This window comes from Nannospalax galili, unplaced genomic scaffold (assembly GCF_000622305.1).
Source record: "Nannospalax galili isolate Female #2095 unplaced genomic scaffold, S.galili_v1.0 scaffold346, whole genome shotgun sequence".
NCBI lineage: Eukaryota > Metazoa > Chordata > Mammalia > Rodentia > Spalacidae > Nannospalax > Nannospalax galili.
In genome coordinates this window covers 7,744,908-7,768,845 of record NW_008357637.1, presented here as the reverse complement: position 1 = coordinate 7,768,845, position 23,938 = coordinate 7,744,908, and the positions used below count along the sequence as shown (strand labels likewise).

At 40.6% G+C, this 23,938-nt stretch overlaps 1 protein-coding gene across 1 annotated transcript in view; it reads left to right on the top strand.

Moving 5' to 3' along the window:
* The window catches only part of Pde11a (phosphodiesterase 11A), a 456,708-nt gene that overhangs the window by 385,859 nt on the left and 46,911 nt on the right, over window positions 1-23,938 (top strand). The window contains exons 15-16 of the mRNA XM_008855328.2: window positions 2,114-2,214; window positions 19,487-19,564. Coding sequence (XP_008853550.1) covers window positions 2,114-2,214; window positions 19,487-19,564 — 179 coding nt within the window. The remainder of the gene's footprint in view (window positions 1-2,113; window positions 2,215-19,486; window positions 19,565-23,938) is intronic.

Here is a 23,938-nt window from a genome sequence, read left to right as displayed (position 1 = left end):
CAGATGTTATTGCTGTCCTACTTTCCAACTGACAGACAGCTGCAGAAGCTAGAGGACTTGACGAATATGCCCTAGACCTTTCTCTCTCCACATCAGAGTTTCCTCTATCAATGCCATACTCTTATTTCCCTAAAGCAAGGAAAAAAGCAGCATTTGTGGAGGCTCAACTCCATTTTGGAGGCTCATTTTTATTTAGGAATCAAACCTTGAGACAGTATTTAAGGCCAACTTGCGTATTCAACAATGCACTAATGCAAAGTGATTTTTTAAAACTGATCTGACTACCTTAGTCCCTGAAAATGGTATTGTTTACCAAGCTCTTTAAAAGTGGTAAAAGGCATGTCACAAAATAATTAGGACATTCAAGTTCAGGTGAGTTTTCTCATCTGAATGTTAACTTTTACTGTGACTCCTCAAAGCTATCCTTCTGTCACTGGGTAATGCTGGATGTGTTGCTGAACCAAGTGACCATTTTTCCAAAGCTTCTAGCCAGTTTTTCCCAGTTTCCAGAATACTTGTTTATGACTGATCCATGGGGTGATGCTCAGGCAAAGAAAACAAAACTCCTGGGCAGAATTATAGCACAGCATTCCTTGAGTTCTTTGTCTTCTACTTAAAGGCTGAATTAAAGGCCTAGATGAGTGCATTTAAAAATTATTATTAATATTGGACCTGGTCCCAGGTAGAACCAGTATACTATAGTCTAAGGAGTGGTAGGTTCAACCAAAAGATAAATTAACTCAGCAAAGCAGAGTATCATCTGGTTCCTGTGTTTAAGAAATTGCTAATTGATATGCTAGATCTCTGAAAAATTAATTTACCTCTCATGGAGAACAGTTTATTCTTGGAAAGTCATTTTCTACTTTCCTTCCCCACCCTCTGGCTCTCAATCCTAGGTTAAAATTGGTCCAGTTCCCAGGCCACATGCTTATGAGTTCATATTTCATGCTAAGAAAATCTGATAAATGAAGTCCTGACTTCCCACGCACAGGAAGTAAATGTTGGTTATAGACCAGAAAGGTTTCCCACTTTACTAAAAGCAAATAGGGCTGCCTCATATATTTGCTCAAGCAAATTTTGATGAAAACAAGATTGCTTTCTAATAGTATGGAAATAAAGTGTAATTGCAACTTTTCTTTGGTAAAAGTCATCTTTAGAGTCCCACTGTACCCCAAAATGGCTTATTCACCTTAAATATTCAACAGTTTACTCACTGCACTGAGTTGAATTCAGTACACATTTCATCAGAGTGCACCTTAACAGTTCAGAACAGGGTTTCTCACATTAGCAGGGCAGGTAGATCTTAGGGTGGCATCTTCTCTGCATCAAAAGATGCTTAGCTGCATCCCTGGACTCGCCCACTAAATGTTAGCAGTGCCCTACTCAGTCATGACCATCCAAATGGTTCTAGATGTTCCAAAAGCCTCCACTGAGAAGTACTAATCTAATGACATTTTCCTGTCCTTGAAGACACTTTTTGCAACAGCCAATGTTTTCAGAATGCCAGCTAAATCTTTACTAGTGGAACTAGTATTTCTTTTAGGACAAGAAAGATTTCCAAATGTTTTGTCAACTCCTACACTACATACTTCCATAAGAAATAGTCAGGTGGAGTTGTCGGCATAAATATATTCATAATAACACAAGTTCAAATATTTTCAGGGTTTCCTCTTCTAGGTTGAACAGTTAATAAGATATTCCTCAGCAGACCTCCCCTGAAGCAATTCACTTTCTGGCTTTGCTATGTTTGCCAGGAAATTTGTAAAACTTTTATTAAGCTTTGAGCTGGAGAGATGGCTCAGCAGTTAAGAACACTTTCTACTCGTCCAGAAGACCTGAGCTAAATTCTTAGCATCTACAGCAGGCAGCTGCCTGCAACTACAGCTCCAGGGGATTTGACTCCCTCTTCTGACTTCCGAGGGCATTCACATGCACATGGCACACATATACACATACATATATACATACACATAAAAAATCTTTACAAGAAATTAAAACTTTTATGAAACTTTAAATATTTTTTAATGTTCTGTTCTTTAATATAGGAAAAACCTGCAATCATCAACCATAGATTTCACAATGTGACTTGTGACTTTCTACCTTCTCATTACAGGGTCACAACATCTTTGCTAATTTGTCATCTAAGGAATACAGTGACCTCATGCAGCTCCTGAAGCAGTCAATATTAGCCACAGATCTCACGCTCTACTTTGAGTAGGTATCAGCACTTGGTGGATTTCACAGACAGATATCTAAGATTCCATCTTTAATTAGTTTTCAGGTCCATATTGCTTGTTGCAATGCTCGCTGCCCCAGCATAGCTGTCAGTGTTTCCCTTATCTAAATGAGGTTCATTAAGGTGCTGTATATGCTTCAAGGATTCATAATCTACAATGGCAAGTTTTACATCTTTTTTTCTGATTGATAAGCCTTTTCTGGAACTCTTGACTCTGAAACTAAGTGATGTCGTGTTATTTAGATGCTGCTTGAGACTGCTGTTTCAAACTATTATTTCTTTTTTAAAAAAATATTTTCTTTATTATTTTTATTTTATGTGTATGAGTGTTATGCCTGCATGTAGGTAAGTGCACCCATGTCGTGCAATACCGGCAGAGGACAGAAGAGGCTGTCGGATCCCCTGGAAGTGGAGCTACGGACAGTTGTTAACTGCTATGTGGGTGCTGGGATTCAAACCCTGGTTTTCTGCAAGAACAGTCAGTGTTCTTGACCACTGAGGCCACTTCTCCAGCCCCTCAAACTATTACTTCTTGTCTCTATAATGGCACTGATGATGAACAATGGTCATTGAGGGATTGTTGACTAGAAGTTTAAGTCTGTGTTCCTTGCTCCTCCTCCCTCACACCTTGACCAGCAGAATCTACTCCCACATTCTACCACAGTTTTTCTGTCAGCTCTCACCAAAGATTTCCGACCTTGTCTAGGTATTGTCTTTCTTTAACATACCTAAAGGCTCACGGACTTCTCTTTGACAATTTCTACTCTCTTTGCTTCCTTAATATCCAAGTAACTTTCTCCCTTCTTTTCATATTTTTTTGTAGGATTCTTTTCTCCTACATATGAGTCTGGAACCATGTTCTGCTTTCCCTACTGAGATTTTTCTCCCCCCTACCTTACTTCTCTATTACCCTGACATGGAGAGAAGGGTCTGAAATGCTTCATTCTAACTCCCTCACATTGTAGACCTGTATCTCCAGCTTCTCTCTTCCAAACATTCAAAGAAAGCTCTAAACTTAGCTTGACTTTGAAGACCCTCCATTACTGCTCCTTTGATATTTTTTCATTCTTTTCAAAAAAGATTTTTAAAAATTATATGTATATGTAGGTCTATGTATGGGTTTGTGCACATGAATGTAGTACCCTCAGAGATAAGAAGAGGGTGTTAGAACCTCTGGAGCTGTAGTTACAGGTGGTTGTGAGCTGCCTGGTGTGGGTGCTGGGAACTGAACTTGGGTTCTCTGCAAAAGCAGCACATGCTGTCAACTGCTGAGTCATCTCTTCAAGCCCCATATTATTTTCTTTCTTATCGTCTACTTCTCCCCTGTAGTTTTTGTACAGACCTGTGTACATACCATCCTTTGAAACACTATCATGTCCTTTATACCCCAATTAACATCATTATTCATAGATGGAACCCTGTCCTTCCACTTTGCCATCTGGGTGAACTGACCCTGCTTGAGGCTTAGTTTCTTCTACCACTCTTTCAAGGAAGTTTTGTGTCTTACTCTTTGAAATCTTACTGTATCTTGGCATTGCATAAGTTATGATTCGGTTCAATGGTAAGAAATAGAAAACCCAAAGAAACAATGGCTTCTCTGTTACATAAAGAAGTCCAGAGACTCACAGAGTTGGTACAGTAGGTAGACAAAGTCTTCAGGGACTCAGCCTCCTCTGTCTTCCTGTGCTGCCAGTTTCTACACATGGTTTATGCTTTGTAGTCCAAGATAATTGCTCAAACTCGAGCCATAATGTCCACATTCAAGCTAACAGGGGATGGGAAGGATAAAGGAGGGAGCAAAGAGGTAATGCAGGCTATCTTCCAAGAAAGTTTCCTGCACATTGCCACTTCACACTTCCACTTAATTTCGCAAGTCAAAACTTAGTTGCTTGGCTATATTTAGGTTCAGGAAAGTTGGGAAAGGAAGACTATTCTGGGTAGTCATGGAGTTTTATTACTAATGAAGAAAAGGAGAGATACTGGCATAGACAATTAGTTGTCTATGCCACAGGCACTTATTATTGGATTCTGCTGTATGGATTATTACATGAGATAATAGGAGGAAGCTATGAAGTTATGTGACGTGGATTTTTATTGAATTTTTACAATTTTCATACAATATAATTTGATGGTATTTAGATCACCTTCCCTAGCCACACCTTCCCTTATTTCCCCGTCTAATTTAATGTCTGCTATTATATCTATATAATAAGGCCTATAGAGTTCAATTTATGTCCCCAAATGTCCTTCAGTGTATGTCCATTCACTAGAGCTTGATAAAACCTACCAAAAGTCCCATCCTTGTAAGAAACTGTTTCTTACCTTCCTAGAAGTCATCAGTCACCAGAATTTCCTTAGGTTGGGTTGGAATTTCTTACCCACTTCCCCTTGTCTATGCTGGGATTTTTGTCTAGTTTGAGTTTGCACGGGACTTGTGTATGCTGTCACCATTGCTGTGAGTTCATATGAGTAACTGACCAGTTGTCTGGAAAACTGTTTCCTCTGGCTCTTACAATCTCTCCCCTCCAACTTCCACAATGATCCCTGAACCCTGGGAGTTTGATATCCCTATTCAGGGATAAGCACTCTGCAGCATCTTGTTCTCTGTACATTGGTTAATTGTGGGTTTCTGTGTTAATCACCACCTGCTGCATAAGGAAGCTTTTCTGGTGAGAGTTGAGAGATGCATTAATCTATGGGCAGAACAGTAAGTCCTTAGGAGTCAGTTTAATATAACTACTCAGTAGAAAACTAGTATTGAGCTCTCCCCTAATTCCTGTGTCTAGCCCCAGGTTCCTAAGCCTGATATCAATGTCAGGTATGGGCTCCATGTGAGGAAGTAGACTTTAAATTCAGTTAGAGAGTGGTTGGTGACTTTCATAATATTTGTGCCACTATTGTTCCCATGGGCACATTTTGTCAGTCCAGTTATTGTTGTAGTTCGCAGGATTCACCACTGGGTCAGGTTCATGATTATTTTTGCCTTACATTAGCATGCATAGCAATGTCCAGCACTATGAACACTAGCCAGTAGAGTTGAGGCTCTGAAGTCAGCACCAGCTTGATGTGTGTAATGTCTTCAGCAAGAGGGTCTTAACATCAAGCTTTGGTAGATAACCAAGGACAGGAACAAAGTGTTTTTAAAAATATTTTTGCCAGGCATGGTGGCACACACCTTTAATCCCAGCACTTGGGAAGCAGAGGCAGGCGGATATCTATGAGTTCAAGGCCAGCCTGGTCTACATAGTGAGTTCCAGGACAGCTGGGGCTACAGGGAGACCCTGTCTAAAAAAAGACCAAAAAATATTTTTGATGTATTTATTTTTATTTTATGTGTATGAGGGTTTTGCCTACCTGTATATAAGTGTACCATGTGCATGTGGTGCCCACAGAAGCCAGAAGAAAGAGTCAGATCCCCTAGAACTGGAGTGATGGATGGACGTTAGCTACCATTTGGGTGCTGGGGACTGAACCCAGTTCCTCTGCATGAGCAACAAGTACTCTTAACCACTGGACCATCTCTCCAGTCCCATGACCTGGATTCAGATTTCACCCTATCATTCCACTTAAATCTGGTGAATTGAAAGTGTCTATCTTATCCTTCTTAAAATGCCTAATGTGTGTGTGTGTGTGTGTGTGTGTGTGTGTGTGTGTGTGTATCATGAAATTTTGGAAACATGCTTAGATGAGAAATACTTTTATCCAAAACCCAAATTTAATTGAGCTTCTTATAGTTTAACTAGCCATCCTAACACCTGCACATGCAAGCTCATACACGCATCTATTTGAGTGTCCTGATTGTAGCACACAAATAGGCAACCAAAGATTATAGACATTTTATGTAGCTCTAGTGAAAAACAGAAAGCAAAACAAGAAAAAATTAATTTAGAGAAAATAAGGAGAAAAATATTTAATATCTTTGAAGAGGATACTGTATTCATTAAACAGTAATACGCTGCTTTAAAAAATAATAGGAGGAACCATGAAAAAAAAAGCTATTGAAAATTAAAAACTTGAGCTGGGCTTGGTGGCACATACCTTTAATCCCAGCACTCAGGAGGCAGAAGCAGGTGGATCTCTGTGAGTTTGAGGTCAGCCTGGTCTATATAGTGAATTCCAGACCAGCTGGGGCTACTAGGAGACCCTGTCTCCAAAAAGACCAAAAGAAACAAAAGAAAATTAAAAACATGATGATTAAAATAAAAACTCAAACTAAAGCCTTGGGAAATGAAGCCAAAGGACAAAAGACAGCAAGGTGGACACTGCTACATAGATCATACATCTTGCAGTGCCGTTAGCTTTTTTAATCGTATGCTTACATCAGCTTGACAAATACAGAAATTTATAGAACGTGTCAGTGAGATGGCTCAGCAGGTAATCTCAGCAGGTAAAGGCACTTGCCACCAAACCTGATGACCTGAGTTTGATCCCCAGAATCCACATGGTAGAAAGAGTGAACCAACTTCCTCAGGTTGCCCTCTGAACTCCACATGAGTGCCATGGCAAATGCATGTACACACACACACACACACACACACACACACACACACAATAAATGAATAAATAAATGTAAAAATTTTTAAAGAATGTTAGAATATTATATATTTTGTGTGTGTGTACATGTGTGTTTGTGCATTTATGTGCACAGGGTGCATGCAGGTAGAGGCCAGCAGTCAACTTCAGGTGGCATTCCACAGAACCTTTCCATCCTGTTTTTTGAGATAGGGTGCTATGTCCTGCGTGGCTGAGTAGTAGTAGATACAGAAGGAGGGCGTGGTACGTCATACGTGATACATTTTGACACTTAAGAAATTGGGGTAACCAGGAGACTCCCTGTTAGTAGAACAAAGAACTCCAAGTTTCTAGCTCCCAAAGTTTTTATTAGTCTGGATGAGATGCTCTAAGCAGATACTCAGGAACGAAGGTAGGTAGATCATAGGACATTTCTCTGCAGGGGCTCAGAAGATTATTTACAACAAAACGTGGCTTATTCACAGGGTATAGCGCAAATGTTCATAGAACAGTGTAAACAGGTATCACTTTCTTATCTAATCTAAGCATAAGGGACACTGCACTTCAGAACCTGCACATGCCTTTCTGGCTTTGCCCTCATAGACACTCTTGGCTGGTGGTGACTTTGCTGGTATGCCAAGTATGCTTTTGGCAGAGTTCAAACAGGGTGCTGGTCTCCAACAATAGGGTCTCATTGGTCTGGAACTCACCAAATAGGTCAAACTGCCTGGCCAGTGAGCTCCAGTGTTTAGCCTGTCTCGTCCCCCCTAGCACCAGGATTACCAGCCTGTTCCACCACGCCTAATTTTTTAACATGGGTGCTGGGGCTCAAATTCAGGTCCACGCACTGGTGTGGTAAGCACATTACTGACTGAGCCCAATAAATAAAAATCCTAGTTAAAATGAAAATATATAATTTTAAAAGTCCTGGACTTCTGTTGCTACCTAACTGTGTGTTATTTAATAAATTGTTTTCCTCTGAGATGCTTTTCTTCATGTGTAGAATTGCAATAACATGCTTTACGTATCTTAAACGTCTTATGACAGGTGACATCTACAACCTCACTTGCTTTATACTCTTTATTCTGCATGTTCTGTAGCCCTTGTGTTGCATTTACTGTCATAATCTTCCATCTTTTTCTGAACTGATGCACCTTGATTTAAGATTGATGAAAAAAGCTTATTTCAATGTTTCTATGTTTTCTTCCTGACACTTGCAAGATTTTGTGTTATTTTTCTCAAAGTGTTTTTCTAAACCAAATTTCTCAGCAACTCCTAAAAGGGAGGGGGAATCTTGGTGTCCATTTATCAAGCTCTGTTAGTATATGACGAATCACTAAGTGACCACTGGAATGCAGTCAAGGAAGTTGGTTGCAAGTCGCCTGCTCATTACTCTGTTCTTATCTCCACGTTGCAGCCCCTGCTCACAGTTGCTGACTCCTTTAGAAGCTGCTTTGCTCCCTTTCTATCAGCGTTATTGTTTTTTGAGGTTCTGAATAGCTGCTCATTCCCTAATCTAGACCTTCAGGGGACTGATTCGCTTGCCTGTCTAAAGTTGCATTAGAGTATTGGCATATTTTTAGCCCAAACAATCCCTCGGGTTAATGGGGGAGAAACAGCTACTATACACAGTAACAGGTGCCTATATTTCAGTGATGTGCTATCAGGGAACTGGAAGGAATACTGAAGGTGACACCCTCCACTTCATCTCCTTTATGTTACAGATCAAGTGCTGATGGTTGAATGGTGTACTCAGGTCCCATAAGTAATTATTGGCAAAATTTGAACCCATACTCACCCTTTTGGGGCTGGAGCCACAATCACCAGAGAAACCATATGTTTCTCTGACAGATGAGTGAAGAAATAGTTGTCATTTAAATTGCAGACACGGTATATGGCAGCACTGACATACCCTGATATAATCTGTTTCATCTGAAAACCAATGTAGGTTCCCCATACTCTTTCCCAAAGTACAGGTGGGGGCAAAGGTTTTCATACATTTAATTTAATTTAATTTTAAAAATCACATGAAGAGTAAGAGTGGGATGGAGGGCTGTGACAGGGAAGCTGAACTTAAGCCTACAGAGACCATCTGAGAATTCTCATATGCTGCATCTCAAAGTTGTCCACTAGCCTCATTCCTCATGAACCAAATTTGCTCTGAGGCTTATGGATTCCTGTGCTCTTCCAAGTTGTATGTACCCTGGGACTGAGAATTCCTACAGCTTTCCCTGGTCCCATGCATGGAATCCAACCAGGCCAGGATGCTATTAAGCCATGCACAAGGTGTCTATGGCAGGAACTGTGGTGCTGGTTTTCATGGCAATGGCTGGAGAGAGATAGGACCAAGAACAAGGTAGTCCCTACAACTGGCTCTAGAAGTCTAGTTATCACTGGTTCTTCCTTCCTGACAACTCAAATCAGAAGGCACAGTGGAGCTAGTTGTGGTGGCTGTCTTCTAAGAGTGTTTCCAGAATTAAATAGGATAATGTACATGCACAACTCCTAAGTAAGTGCTCAGGACACTTGCTGTTTTCATTACTAATTGTAGAAATGGAAATAGGTCATCTTTGTTGGCCAGAAACAATACAAATAGCACAGGGCATTTGTGACATCTCTAGAGCTTAACATGTGTAATTTTAGATTTCTCCTTCTCTCTGCCCACCCCTGTGTGTCATCTTTTATAGTACATATTTTATGAAGTTTCTGGATGAATGATTTCTTTTTTATAAGGGGCTTTAAATTATCAAAGCTCTTTCCTATAGGTAATCTCCAGTGACTGTCACTGGGGCCCTAGCAGATGGGCCTGAGGAAACCACCTGAACTCATATTTCTGACAAGGAAACCAAGGCAGAGAGAGGTTAAGTGACTGACTCTCTCAAAGTCATGTGGCTGGTTCCTGATAGGGAATGTCTAATGTCTGCTTGAGCTGGAAAAATCAGTATTTAATTATCAAGGTCTTATTCACTGCAAGGACTCGGAATCAGGCACAGGAAATGAATTCAGAAAATCTGTCAGCAGTAACTGAGTTTTCAGTGAGCTGCAAAGTCAGGCTAAATAATTAACCCCCAGACTTAGTGTGTGAAGCTGCATATTCACACCAAGTGTTTTGTTTGTTCTTTCTTCATAATCCTGTGGGATTACATGCTATTTGTTACATATAATTTTGAATATACCCAAAGCCATTAGAAATGACAGTTATAAGTTTTGTAATTTTTTTAGACGCTATTACCCCTAAGAGTGTATATGTGTATATGTATGTGTATGTGAGTGGGTACATGTGTGCTATGCTGCACACATGCTGTAGCATGAAGTTGGAGGTCAGAAAACAACTTGTGGGAGTCAGTTCTCTCCTTCCACCATGTGGGACCCAGAAACCAAACTCAGGTTGTCAGACTTGGCAACAGTTGCCTTTACTCCTGAGCCATCTCATGGACCCTATAGTGACAAGTAATTTTATTAATTCCAAGGTATGCATGGGAAAACTGTGGTCTGGAGAGGTTCAGTAAATTGCTCACAATATTAAGTAGAATATCTGGGATTTGAATCAAGCCATTGGATTTGAGAATGTGTTTAATCCTTCTTCCATTCTTTCTGCAGTAATTTAATTGGTAGTTTAAGAGTACTAAAGGCAAATCCTGGGAACATTTAAGCACTGGTGACAGTAACTCCAATGTACACATGATTGAGTTCCAGACATAAGAAATGTCAGGCTAATTCATACTCCACTGCCTGGAGTGCACGGTAGGTGTAAGGGCTCAGGTCACAGGTGCTCAGGAGCAGGTGGTAGAGCTGAGCCTGCAATAGCAGGCTCTTTTAGCCATTGAACTAAGCTGGAGAGTCATGGGTTGGCAAGTCTTTGGCCTTATCAGTCATACAGGTTGTTGCTAGGCAGAAATACATTGTTTAACTTCCAACAGGTTGTGATTTCATAACACTTTCATCAGATCTACTCCATGTTCAGCCTTGTCCTGCATTACATATCTCCCTAAAGATGGAAGCTAGAACAAAAATTCCAGGAGTGCGGGCATCTTTTTAAAATTTGTTCTTTGATAATTTCATAATGCATACAATGTATTTTGATCACACCAACCCCCTACTCTCTTTCCAGTTCCTCCCAGACCCCTACCATCACACCCCTCTCCCAACTTCATGTCTTCTTTTCCTAGCCCACTGAGTTCAATCAGTGCTGTCCATATTTGCATAAATGTAAGGTGATCCACTGGAGCAGCTTATGAAATGGCCATTTACCTGAAGAAAATTGGCTTTCCATACTCCAGCAGCTTTCAACTGCCAAAGCTCTTCAGTTTGGGGTGGGACTTCATGAGCCTATCCCCAATCTGCACTAGAATTTTGACTGGCTTGAACTTGTGCAGGTCTTGTACAGGCAACCACAGCCACTGTGAGTTCATGAGTACAGTGGTCCTGTCATGCCCAGAAGACACCATTTTGCAGCAGTTCCCCCCTAACTTCTGGTCTTACAATATTTCTGCACTCTCTTGAACAATGTTCCTTGAGTCATAAAGGGAGGGATGATAGAAATTTCCTGTTTAGAGTTGAGCATGCTACAGTTAACTCATTCTCTGTACTCCCACCAGCTGTGAGTCTCTGTATTAATTGCCATCCACTGCAAAAAGAAGGATTGAAAGCTGCACTAATCTATGGGTATACTGATAAGTTCTTAGAAGGCAGTTTGATGCTGTCTGTTTAGCAAAATTATAGTAGTAGGTTCTTAGCCAGGTTTACAGTACCAGACATGAGTTTCCTCCTGTGGAACAGGCCTTAAATCTAATCAGGAAGTGGTTGGTTGCCCCCTTACCATGCCATTATTACACCAATGGGCATATCTTTTTAAAAAATATTTTATTATTTTTGTGTGAGTGTATTGCCTTCGTGTATGTCAGTGCACCCATGCCATGCAATGCCCATGGAGGTCAGAAGAGCTCATCAGATCCCCTGGAACTGGAGTTACAGACAATTGTTCCCCACCATGTGGGTACTGGGAATCAAATCCAGATTAGTGCTCTAACTACTGAGCCACCTCTCCAGCCCTCAATTGGCATATCTTGCCAGATTTCTCATTACTGTAGCTCACAGTGTTCATAGCTGGTTAAGACTTCCGATGACTTTTCACCAACAGCAACCTGTATAGCACCTTCCACCAGTTTGTAAACTACATGTCTTACTCCTTAGATCACTTTTGGAGCCCCTAAAACCTACATACTGCCTGACTCAGTGAGTTCCCCAAATATTAACTTTTTGACGTTGGATTTTCATGTTAACCTGTAGGTAGACACTATTCTCCCCATCTGACAGGTAGGAGTGACTGGATGTCTGTGGCCGTACCACCCTGAATGCACCCAATCTCATCAGGCAGCAGTGCCTGAGCTTACAGAGGATGCTTGACCTAAACTCATCCTGTACCGCTGATCAGGTCTCCAGGTCACATTGCTTCAGGCCACTATTTAAGCAGAGGCACTCACTCAGGTGCCCAGTGCTTTTTAGAGTGGCTCTGTAAATTAATCAGATCAATTTTCCACTTGAAAATTGCCACTTTCTACTGTGTTTTGCAAACATTCATCAGTAATGATGGGAAATGCCCAGTTTAGTGATTTCTTCATCATTGTCCTCCCAAAGTGATACAGTAAGGAGCATTTCTCAAAAGCATATGATGACAGTCATGTGTATTAAATAGTTTTAGGTGGTTTAAAATAATAATTTAATCTTCCTTTGAAAAAATAGAATAATGTAACGGGGCATGCCTTAAATCCCAGCATTCAGGAGGTTAAGGCAGGAGGATCTGTTTGAGTTTGAGGCCAGCCTGTTCTACATAGTGAATTCAGGCCAGCCAGGGATACACAGTGAGATCCTTTCTTGAAAAATATTAGATTAAAATCAAGATAATTTATTAAAATATACAGTAGGAATTCAAAAATGTTGCTGCTGCTATGCAGAAATATTCACTCATTCATCATTCCACAAATATTTATTAAGAACCCACTATGATCTGTGTTTTCAACTTCCACAGTTGCCTGCATCAGTCAATCACAGTATTGGAAAGAAGAAATTAATACACAGTAAGATGTTAATAACCAATGGAGTTTAACCCATCACTGTCAACCAAACATTCTTGTATTTTCACAGACCCTGATGAGTTAGCCCATGGAAACCCTTCCCTAACCTTTTGTTAAGACGAAAGGTCTGTGGTAGGTGGGTGGGAAAAAAATTGTATAAGCAACTCACCTTCATGTCCTCATTCCCATGAAATGACAATGGAATATAACATGAGAAATTTCAACTGTTTGATGCCTTCTTTCTGCCAGGCATTGTGCTAGTCATTGGGAATGTGCAGGTATGTAAGACATGGTTCTTACCTTCAGGAATCCAGACCCCCATGGGGAAGAGAAAAAAACTGATACTACCACATGCCGAGTGCTATGGCAGAAGTTACCATGTGACTGGAGCAAGCTCCATTGACACCACTGCTGAAGCAGCCTCTTCACCTGCTGATGGTGGCTTGAACTGTTAGGGTCTTGTGGTGTTGTCCCATCTTTTGGCATTATCAACATCTACAGTAATTCTAGCCTTTCAGTCCTTGCAGTTTGCCAGTTTTGCTCATGCTGTCAACATCACCACAAATGGGTGAATTCATTCAGGACCTTAACTAACTCAGTGCTAGTCCAAACCAAAGAGAAAATTCACTTGAAAATTAAATACACATGAAGTGTGATAGCACATACCTGTAATCCCAGCACTCAGGAGACTAAGGCAAGACAATCTCAAATTTGAGGCCAACTTAGGCTATATAATGAAACCATGTCTCTAAAACAAAATACATGTTTTTTTCCTTTAGTCATAATCATTGAAGTCAATACCTACATATTGCTTTTCGAGGCCCCTCAAGGACCTTTGTGCCAAAAGTCCAGAAATATTTTCAGCATCTGAATTTTAAGATTATTGTTTTATGTCTGTGTGTGTGTGTGTGTGTTGTGTGAGAGTATAAGCAAGTACATATGAGTGAGTGCACTGTCCATGCAAAGGCCAGAAGAGGGTACCAGATCCCTTGGAGCTGGAGTAATGAGCATTTGTGGGAGGCCCTGCTTGTTACATGGGACCCCCAACTCTGATCCTCATGATTGAGCAACTGATCCTTCTTTCCAATCTAGGCATCTGCACTTTGGATATATGATTTTCCTGTGTGGACAGCATGTGAACAGATATCCTCCTGCCCCTCACCCACCCTCCCTTCTCATCTCCACAACCCTGCCTGTGACTCTGGGCTTGACACAACAGGGGATGCACAATGATGCCTTGTCACCATAGCAACGAAGTTTCCTAACATTCGTGAACTTTGAGCAGATTCAAAAGCCTTAACTGATAATGCTATAGATACATATACACATTATATATTTTGTGAATATATGAATTTACAAAAAAAATCCTGATTAAAATACACAGAGACAATTTCACGTTTTTCAAAGAGAAGATGCCTTGAGGATATGTCACAAAGCAGAAGGATTTTCAGTGTAGCAATGGGTGATGGATAACCAATCTTTGGAATTATTTTTGAGTGCAGTTTTAAGTAGTTCTGTTCAAATGATGCTGTTTTTTTAAAGACTGCTATTTTTCTGAGTGGGACATATGTCAGCTGAACAGAATAAAAGCCTAATAAAAATATATCTGATTATAAATGAGATTTTCCAGTAAGTTGCTTTTCACTTGCTGAAGTATTTGCCATTGTCCTTGAAAGCCAAGGTTCCCAGTGATCTGCTTGAGAAGTTAATGACATAGCTCCTTGTGACAAAGGAGGCTGGATCCGAGGGTAACATATAATTTTATGGATTTTTAAGTATTAATTTTAACAGTTCCTTGTTCCTGGAAATGTTTCTATTTTAATGATTTCACACATGTCATTGACTGTTTCACTCACATACACAGTTGCGTGTAGCTGTTGAAAGGACTGGCCATATGGGCAAGCTCATTCCCAGATGCACAGTGAATGCCCCATTGCTGCTTGGTAATGATTGGCACAAGGAAGGAGATCATAAATATTGCACATGTAGCGGTGGACACTACCCTGCCTTGGACCAGCTACAGCTCCTCTTTGGAGCCCCTCCTCCCCCTTGTGGATAATAGAAATACCTGTCTAGATTGGTACTACCTAAGCACATCAGCCCACGGTGCCATCACTTTTCATGATGGTTGGCAGCTGAAACTGAGCATTAACTCAGAACATAAAGGGCTGCCTGGTCCTGAAGGATTATACTATACAGAGTTTACAGAGACTATCCCAGACACCAGAGCTAGGAGACTGGGAACTTTGAATCTATCTAGATCATCCCATAACTGCCCCAGGACTTCAAGAAAATCACTTCACCTTCCTCCATCTTGAATTTCCTCACCTATAAAATGAGAGGATGACAGATTTCCCTCAAAGCATCCCACACCATCTATAAACCGTAATGAAAACTCTCATACAGCCAATTGTGATAATACACACCTATGTTTCCAGCACTTGGGAGGTTCAGTGTTGTTCTCAGCTATATATTGAGTTGGGGACCCTCTGGGGCTACATGAGAATCTGTCTCAAAGCAAACAAAGAAGCAAGCAAGCAAACAAACCCAGAAATCATTCTATAACTCAGCAGTTTTATATATTAACCCCCACACACACACACCCCTATGCACAAAACTCACAAATCCACAAGGAAATATGTGCAAGTTATTCATTGAAGCATTATATATCATTTTAAAAATTGGAAATAATCTAGATTGTCATCCTCAGGAAACTGGTATATAAACAGCAGAACAGTGGTATACCTTGCAATGCTATGTCACATCAGTGAGAAGGCATATCCTAGAATTACATCTATCAATGTGGGTATTTACTCAACATGCAACATTCAACGTTGGAAAACCAAATGGTCAAAGAATACATATACTTTGTCCATATTATTATATAAAGCCTTAAAATACACAATATTAGCTAGGTATGGTGGCCCATGCCTTTAGTCCCAGCACTACAGGGGCAGAGGTACACACATCTCTGTGAGATTGAGGCCATCTTGGTCTACATAATGAGTTACAGGTCAGCTGGGGCTATAAGGAAACCTAAAAGAAAACCCTGTCTAAAAAAAAAAAAAAAAAAAAAAAAAAACCAATCTGGGTGTGGTGGCATATACCTTTAATCCCAGCACTCAAGAGGCAGGTAGAGCTCTGTGAGATCAAGGCCAGCCTGGGGTACATAGCTAGTTCCAGACCAGCTGGGGCTACAGGGAGACCCTGTCTCAAAAGGAAAAAACTACTCATTCCACAGTATTATGTATCATTTGTGTAGAAAAATTATAAGGATATGTGTGCAGGTGCTTTATACAAAACCTAGAATGTTGTCATCTTATAGGCTGGAATAGATTACCAGATGTACGGTATATATGGTTTCACCAGTGATTGATTGTACTTTGGTGTTCTGTTCTGCTCTGTTGTGTGCTTGTGGTACTGAGGATCAAACCAAGGGTCTCCAACCTAGAACTGCAAACATGCAAGGCAAGTATTCACATTCAACTTGCCAAAATCATGTTCTAAGGAATACTCCTTTCATCTTCTGAGGTCATAGCCAAGCTTGGGAGGACAGAGGAAACAGAAGCTATCAAAAATAGCCACACTTTGGCCACGGAGGAAATGTTAAATCAATGTGCTACGTTTTCTATATCTTAGGGAAGGAGTCCTCACATTCCTCTTTTATTTACTCTTCTCTTGGGATAATAAACATTCCATTTGTTCCCAGTGTAATGGAATCTAGCTTTGTTCATATGTTAAATTCTTGACTAAGTCTGATTTCAGTGTATTTAAGTATTCCATATCCAAAATTCTAGCTATTAAGATTCTTATCACTGGAGAATTTATTCATATGATGCCACCCAGTTGCCTGTCAGAGATTTATGAAGGAATATTTTTAAGCATTTATTTATTTTAGTTGGGAGTGTCTATGGCATAGCACACTAACGAGGTCAGAGAATAACTTGCAAGAGTTGGGTTTGTCCTTCAGTTCTGATCTGACAGTTGAATTCTGTCAGGCTTGGTGGCAAGTCCCTTTCCTCCCTTGGTTACATACTTTTAAAAATTATGTCTGTATGTGTGTCTCTTGGATATGTGCATGTGAGTCTAGGTGTCCACAAAGGCCAGAAGAAGCCATAGGATCACTTGGAGCTATAGTTACAGGTGGTTACAAGTCACCTGATATGGGTGCTGGGAACCAAACCCAAGTCTTCTGCAAGGGCAGTATGCACTCTTAAACACTGAGTCATCTCTCCAACCTTCAGTTGTTGAGCTTTTTTATGTTCATTTAAATTCTGTGCCTGTGATGAGTCTGCCTCATATCACTCTAATCCCAAGAGCATTAATATGACCCTCAGTGTCACATTTAAAGGGGAATTACCTATTTCATTATTGGTTGTCCCAGCTAACCTGATAAACACTTAAAAGCAGCACTATGGCTTATGTCCATAAGACTAAGTAAATCCTTATAGAACTACTATGTGCTCAATAATTATCTGTGGGATTCAACTTTCTACTACAAAAAAAATTCAAAAGAAGACTGATTTCTTCTGTGAAAAGACATCCCTGGATAAACTATTCAACCTCCACGTAGACCCAGTAATTCCTTGTGTATTGCTGTGGGCAGTAATACTGTTCATGTCATTTTGATGTTAACCATCAGTGACAAACACTTAGCATTCCTTATCTCAAATTCTCCACCCGAAGCTCAGCCCTGAGTCTCAGTAATGTGGAACGCAGCTAGCAAGTGACAGTGTTCAGCTTAGCCAATGTGAGGCCAAACCTTGGCCCTTTCCTCTCAGCCTCCTCCCTTTCTCTTTCAAAAGGGAGCGGGTCAAACGAAGAAAATGGTAAAGTTATACAAAGAAAAGGTCTGCATGTACCTGCCCAGCAGAAGACGAAGGGAGTTGACTGGTTCTTCTTTGTAACTGTGCAGTGCCATCTCTGATCTCTAAGCTTGTCTTGGAGATTAACTCAGACTGTAGTGTGACCTGGTCTAGTATCCACTTGAAGGGAGAGATCCAGGACCTCTGTTTCTGTCTGAATAAGGAAGTGAGCCATTTATTTGTCTTCCTGACTTACTCCTTTTCAGGTAAACTAACTAGGCCCTCTCAACAACTGAGAAGAAAAATCAGAGCTGGTCAACTGCTGGTGGGCACTGAAGGTCAGACACAGGAGAGCCAGTTCTGAGCATCATTGTCTTTGTTGCTCTAACCTCCATGGGTCAGCACTGTTTCTAAGATCCTGCTCTGGTTTCCACCATGATTGATAAGTTCTAATTGTGTTTTCCAAAGTTGTGTTCCTTAAAATATTGGTATTATATGGAATTCTGTGGTTAACTAAGGTAAAGTAGGCATTTCTACCTCAGTGTTTCTCAGAACCTTCAAAAGGCCCATGAGAGTGATGTATTCAAGAGAGGTGTGGGGCAGGCAATATTTCCTGAATCTGCTTGGCCGGGGAATTCATTGATGTGGAGCAGCTCCTAAGACAGGCACTGTGTGGGATAAATTTCAGAAAGATATTCAGGAGTACCCTTTAAATGTTCTCATTAGTGAGAGCCAATGATTCTTTTTGGGTTTGGGGGGTTTTTGTTTGTTTGTTTTTCTTTTTGAGATAAGGTCTTTCTGTAGCCCCAGCTGGCCCGGAATTTACTATGTAGATGAGGCTGGCCTTGAACTCACAGGGATCTGCCTGCCTCTGCCTCCCAAGTGCTGGGACTAAAGGTGTGCGCCATCATGCCCCACGCTGGGAAATGATTCTTAAATGCTCACGATGTCCTTCCTGTTCATTTTTTCCTTGTCACTAAAAGAGTGAAGTCATGTAACTAAATTTTTAAAACTAGGAATAAAATTACCCTATTTTTTCACAACTTTAATATGTCCTTTGTCTTTTCCATATCTATACACCTCCAAATGTATAGGCATAGGGGTGTGTGTGTGTGTGTGTGTGTGTGTGTGTGTGTGTGTGTGTAAGCGTGTGTTTTGAAAACTTAAACCATTCAGACACTGTGCTTCCTGCTTTGCGTACATCATCTCATTTAATCTTCCTGATAAGTCTGTGAGTTAGCAAATGTAATGCCTATATTGGCCCTTGGGAAACTGAGGCTCAGAAGCTTTTAGTGACTTTCCATAGTTGTACATCAAGTAGGCCATTGAGCTGTTCTTTAAACACAATCACTTTCTGACTCCATAGCCTATGTGTTTAAGCACTGAGGTGGTAAAATAGTTATTCCTCTAACCAGGAAAACAAATATTTGTCTTGAATTTACTAGCAGGGAGTTTATCTTGTCTTGTATCAACACACAGCTCGATTCTATTTTGAGTGATTAAAGAACATTCCAAAAGGTGCCTGCTTTTTATTTGTCCTTACCTCCCTTTGACTTTCAGTAGGTGTCACAAGGGCTTCACAGCACACAATCTTAAACAGTACCACATTGTTTTCTGTTTTATGACTCTATGATCGCCTCTGTTATAAATACATTCTGATATGATTGTGGCTTTTTCTTGAAGCCTCAACATTTTTAAGTGATTTATTTTGATTGTGCTTTAGCCTATGATTTCAAATATTAAGTTACTTGGTTCAGGTGGTCTTATATTTTCCTCATAAATGTGTTTATGTCACCCTGAAGACTAAGAAATTTCATTCCAAGGTTTCCCCTCCCTTTTTTCATTTGATTTTCCTGCAGGAGAAGAACTGAATTCTTTGAACTTGTCAGCAAAGGAGACTATGATTGGAACATCAAAAACCATCGTGATATATTTCGGTAAGAAAAGCTTGTTTTTATATTTTGTTTTGTTTTGTTTTCATTATTTGAACATTTAATCACACTTTTCTCACAGTGCTAAGAACATGATAGTGATTTTAAAGCAACAAATCTTAGCTCACATTAAAAACATTCCAAGATTAGTTGAATAATTATAAACAAGAATGTAGCTTTCTAGATTATAATGTATCACATTTTTGTCTCCTTTCCATAAATCTGCCTTCAGAATTAGAAAATGATATTCAGATTAGTTCAGTCTCAATAAGCTATAATTTCTTCTTTTTCTGGGATGGTAGGGAATAAATTGGGTGAAGAGGAATTTTGAAACTTAGAAACTGGAATTACTGAACACAAAGAAAAGTGGAAATCATGCTTTTCTTTAGAGACAGTAACCATCAGGGATAGACACTAGTTAGAGCAGTTTTGGTGATGGAGATAAGGGGCCTGTTCTAAATTTAGCACAGAATTTCTTCCAAGTGGTTCAGAAAGGACACAGAACATTGCTGTCATGTGACACTGACACAGACCTTCCCAATTAGACACCATTCCTCTCTCCTACCCCGTTCTACCGCCTCCACCTTGGCTGCCTCCTTCCTAGTCCCACAATGCTTGGTTTTTTCATTGGAAGGTTGAGAAGCCAGAGTCAGTAACCAGGAAGCCACTGGAATCACCCCAAGCAGAACCCCGATGGCAGCCCACCATTCTTCAACATCAGACTTTTGCTATTCTCTGCCACAGCATCAGGACACAGGCCCCTTCCTGCTCTCAGTTCAGTCTCCTGAGGTGTTCTCACCAAAAGGCCCTCTCTAGCATCTTTCCCCTCTCTGGCATTCCTGTGTTATCTTTATAGACCTTTTTCTTCATCTGAAAGAGGGGGCAAGAAAACCACAAACTGGCACTTCCACTCGTGTTCTGATTCCATTGTGCCCTCCTCCCCACCCCCACCCCATCCCACCTTACCCTCAACTAGTAACTTTGGCTTCCATTTTCAGAATCTAGTTTTTTACCTCATGACACTTCTAGACCTACAAACATGCTTCTACCTCCTCAATGAAAACATCGTCCTGGAAAGTTACCTTTCTCAGTCCCATCTTGGTTTTCTCTTTGCCTTCAAGCACACATAACTTATACATAAAGCTTCTATAAAAGAATTCCTTTCTTTTGATATCATTGTAATTACATTAATAATTATATGAATATAGTTCTATCATAGATTAAATCATGATCGATACATTACCAATTTTAATGCCCATACTCAGTAAATCTTTCACTGTATATTTCCAGGCCATTTCCAAGTATATACCTAAGTACCCTGGGAAAAATACTACTTAGTATGAGCTTTTTCTTCTATGTATTGTTTTGTTCACTTTAATGTGTACCAACCTGCCCTGCTTTTCCACTTAACTACATGCCTCTTAATTCTCTCCACAACCATACCTTTCACTGCATAGTGTTCTACAGTGTGGAGGTACCACCTAGTCATTAGTCATTCCTCTACTGAGGAAGTAAGTCTATGAACTGTGCTCTCGGCTCCTCTTGAGAGTCACTGATCAGCTCCCAGTATCAAACCCTCTGACCTTTGATCTCAGCTTCATCTCTTTGCAGTCCCTGAGTTGGCTCTCCTTCCTTAAATCTCTCTCGAGCCTAGAATTCTACAAAGCCCTGCTCTCCTGGACTGACTGCTTTCTTTCTGATTCTGCCTTCCCCAATCCTTCTTCCTCCCCACTACTCCTCAAAGAACTAACTGCCACTGGAGGCCTACTCTGGATGTTCTTCTCTTGTCCTTCAGCATCCTTGTGGTTTCAGCCATCATTTCAAATGATGCCCAGCTCATTTTCTGAGCCTCATCTCTTTGGACCACTCCTAAAGATTCCAATACTCATCCAGCATCCCTATCTGGGTGTTTCCCTTCTTGGCAAGATCTCTCATCAGGAAGCAATTGCTTATTTGGACCACAAGATGTAGAATGGAGATATTTCAGGTGCTCGCCCTGCCTTCCCCTTTGCAATTAGACTCGGACCCTCTGACTGTGGTTCCCTGGAGTTGGGGATCTATCAAAGTACTATTTCCAGAGAGTTTCAAAAGGCGGAAAGACCAACCAAAAATCAGTTTGCTTTCTATCATCACCATATGCCAGAAATTCTGAGCTACTTATCGCCAAAGAAAATCTTTGGTTGGTCTAAGTATTGCTGAGGCTACTGCTGAAGATCTAAACAACTTACTCTTGTGCTTCAAAGCAGCAAGCACTCATTACTTAGTGTTGATTAGACATGTACGGCAATGGAAGGGAAATGCAAAGATGCCCAGTTGTACAGTGGCCCCTGGCACAGGTGTTGGCTCCAGTGTGTGTTTTCCAGACTAAGTTCCTGCTTGGAATCTTTCAGGCTCACTCTGGGTGTGATTTGCACCTCTTACCTTCATAGCCCTAATTTTCTACAGTAGATATAGAATCAGCAACACCATGGTAGGAAAGATGAGGAAGCATAACTTGATTCCCTCAGTTCTGTGATTGTGTATGACCACTGTGGCTCCTGTCTGTGTGTGTTTAAAATTTAGGACAGTGAAGTGGGATACAAGCTGCAAGCATAATATTTTTGTTTGGCAAGTGCAAATTTTAGTTCATACATGAAATGTCTTATGGAATCTGAATATATTTTTGAAATTAAAATTTATAGGGCTGGTGAGATGGCTCAGCTGTTAAGAGCACTGGCTGCTCTTTCAGAGGACCTAGGTTCAAGTCCCAGCACCCACATGGCCGCTAACAATTATCCGTAACTCCAATTCCAGAGGATCGGACTCCCTTGTCCGACCTCCATGGGCATTGCACGACACAGGTGCACTTACATACATGCAGGCAATATACTCATATACATAAAATAAAAGTAGTAAACTATTTTAAAAATGATGTGCTGAGAGTATCAGGTACGTGAGGTATACAACTGTTCTTGTCCCACTCCATTTAGGACAGGAACAGTGTCTTCTTTCTTCCAGATCATTCATTCAATTGCACTAAACAGATTGACAGGACTTAACTGCGAATTGAACTAGACTTAAACATCTAGGTAAAACTCCCTCCCGCCCTCCTACTCTAGAGAAGAATTTTTATTTCTTCAGAGACTTGTTCTAATAAGTCAAGCTGTGACCCTCCTTTGTGAGTATCCAGGCTTGTCCTTGTCTTCCCACTCTCCCAGCCCTTCCTTGTTTTAGGCTATCGATTGATGCTTCTAGCTGCTTTTCCTTCTTCTCTTTTCTTCTTCTTTAGGTGATCATCACATCCACCCCCAAAATTTTCACCCTAGACATCTACCCAAGAGTCTCCAGCTTTGACTGACTCTCCAATGCCAACTGATGGGGTTTTAGCCCCTCCACCACCTTACCTCCCAGCCTCTTCCTTCAGGCTCCAGTAGATTCTTCACTGGGTAGAGATTCCTCTATCGGTCTAGACTGCAATCCTAGCTTTCATACTCCATAGCTGTTATAACCTGGGCAAGTTACCTAGCCTTTCTCAGAGAATTTTTTGGTCTGTAAGATGGATATAATGACAGGATCTCTGCCTCACATTGAAACTACTTGAGTCAGGGCTGGAGAGATGGCTCAGTGGTTAAGAGTACTTGCTGCTTTTTCAGAAGACCCAGGTTTGGTTCCCAGTATTTACATGGTGTCTCATAACCACCTGTAACTCCAATTTCAGGGTATCCAAAGCCCTTTTCTGCACACACATGGTGTAGATACACATTCAGGCACACAGACATGCAAATAAATAAATAAATAAATAAATAGATAGATAGATAGATAGATAGATAAATAAATAAAATAAAATAAATGTTTAAAAAGAAAAGAAACTACATGAGTCTCCTTGAAGCAGGTGTTCAATTAATGTTAACTAATAGACATACTATCAATTGAGCACTTAGCAGACACTCAGTAAACTTGTTGATCAGCTGATTAAGTTGCTATGCATTTGAAAAGTTTCAAATGATCAATTGATTAGACTAAGTAATTATCCAAATTATGACCTAAGTAGGCAACCTTACAGAAATTAATTTCCAATCTAGGAGATCCTGCAGTGTGTTACCATGCTTATGTTCCCTGGGGTACCCATAGAACCTAGAATAAGAACCATTAGAGTGTTTCAGGATGGGGTCTGTAGTTTGTGATAAACACATAATCCTGAGTCATCTACTCTCCTTGAGAGAGCTCCTTAATCTTTTCAGGCTTTTTATTATTTATTTGTAAATGAAAATGGTAGCGCCTACCTCAGAGGCTGTAGTGAGGATTTGGTTAGCTAATAGTCAGTCCTTAGTCAGGAAAGCACCTAGTACAGAGGTAGGTTAAGGTGGGCACTGCAGATATGCTTGTTCCAGAGGCTCAGAA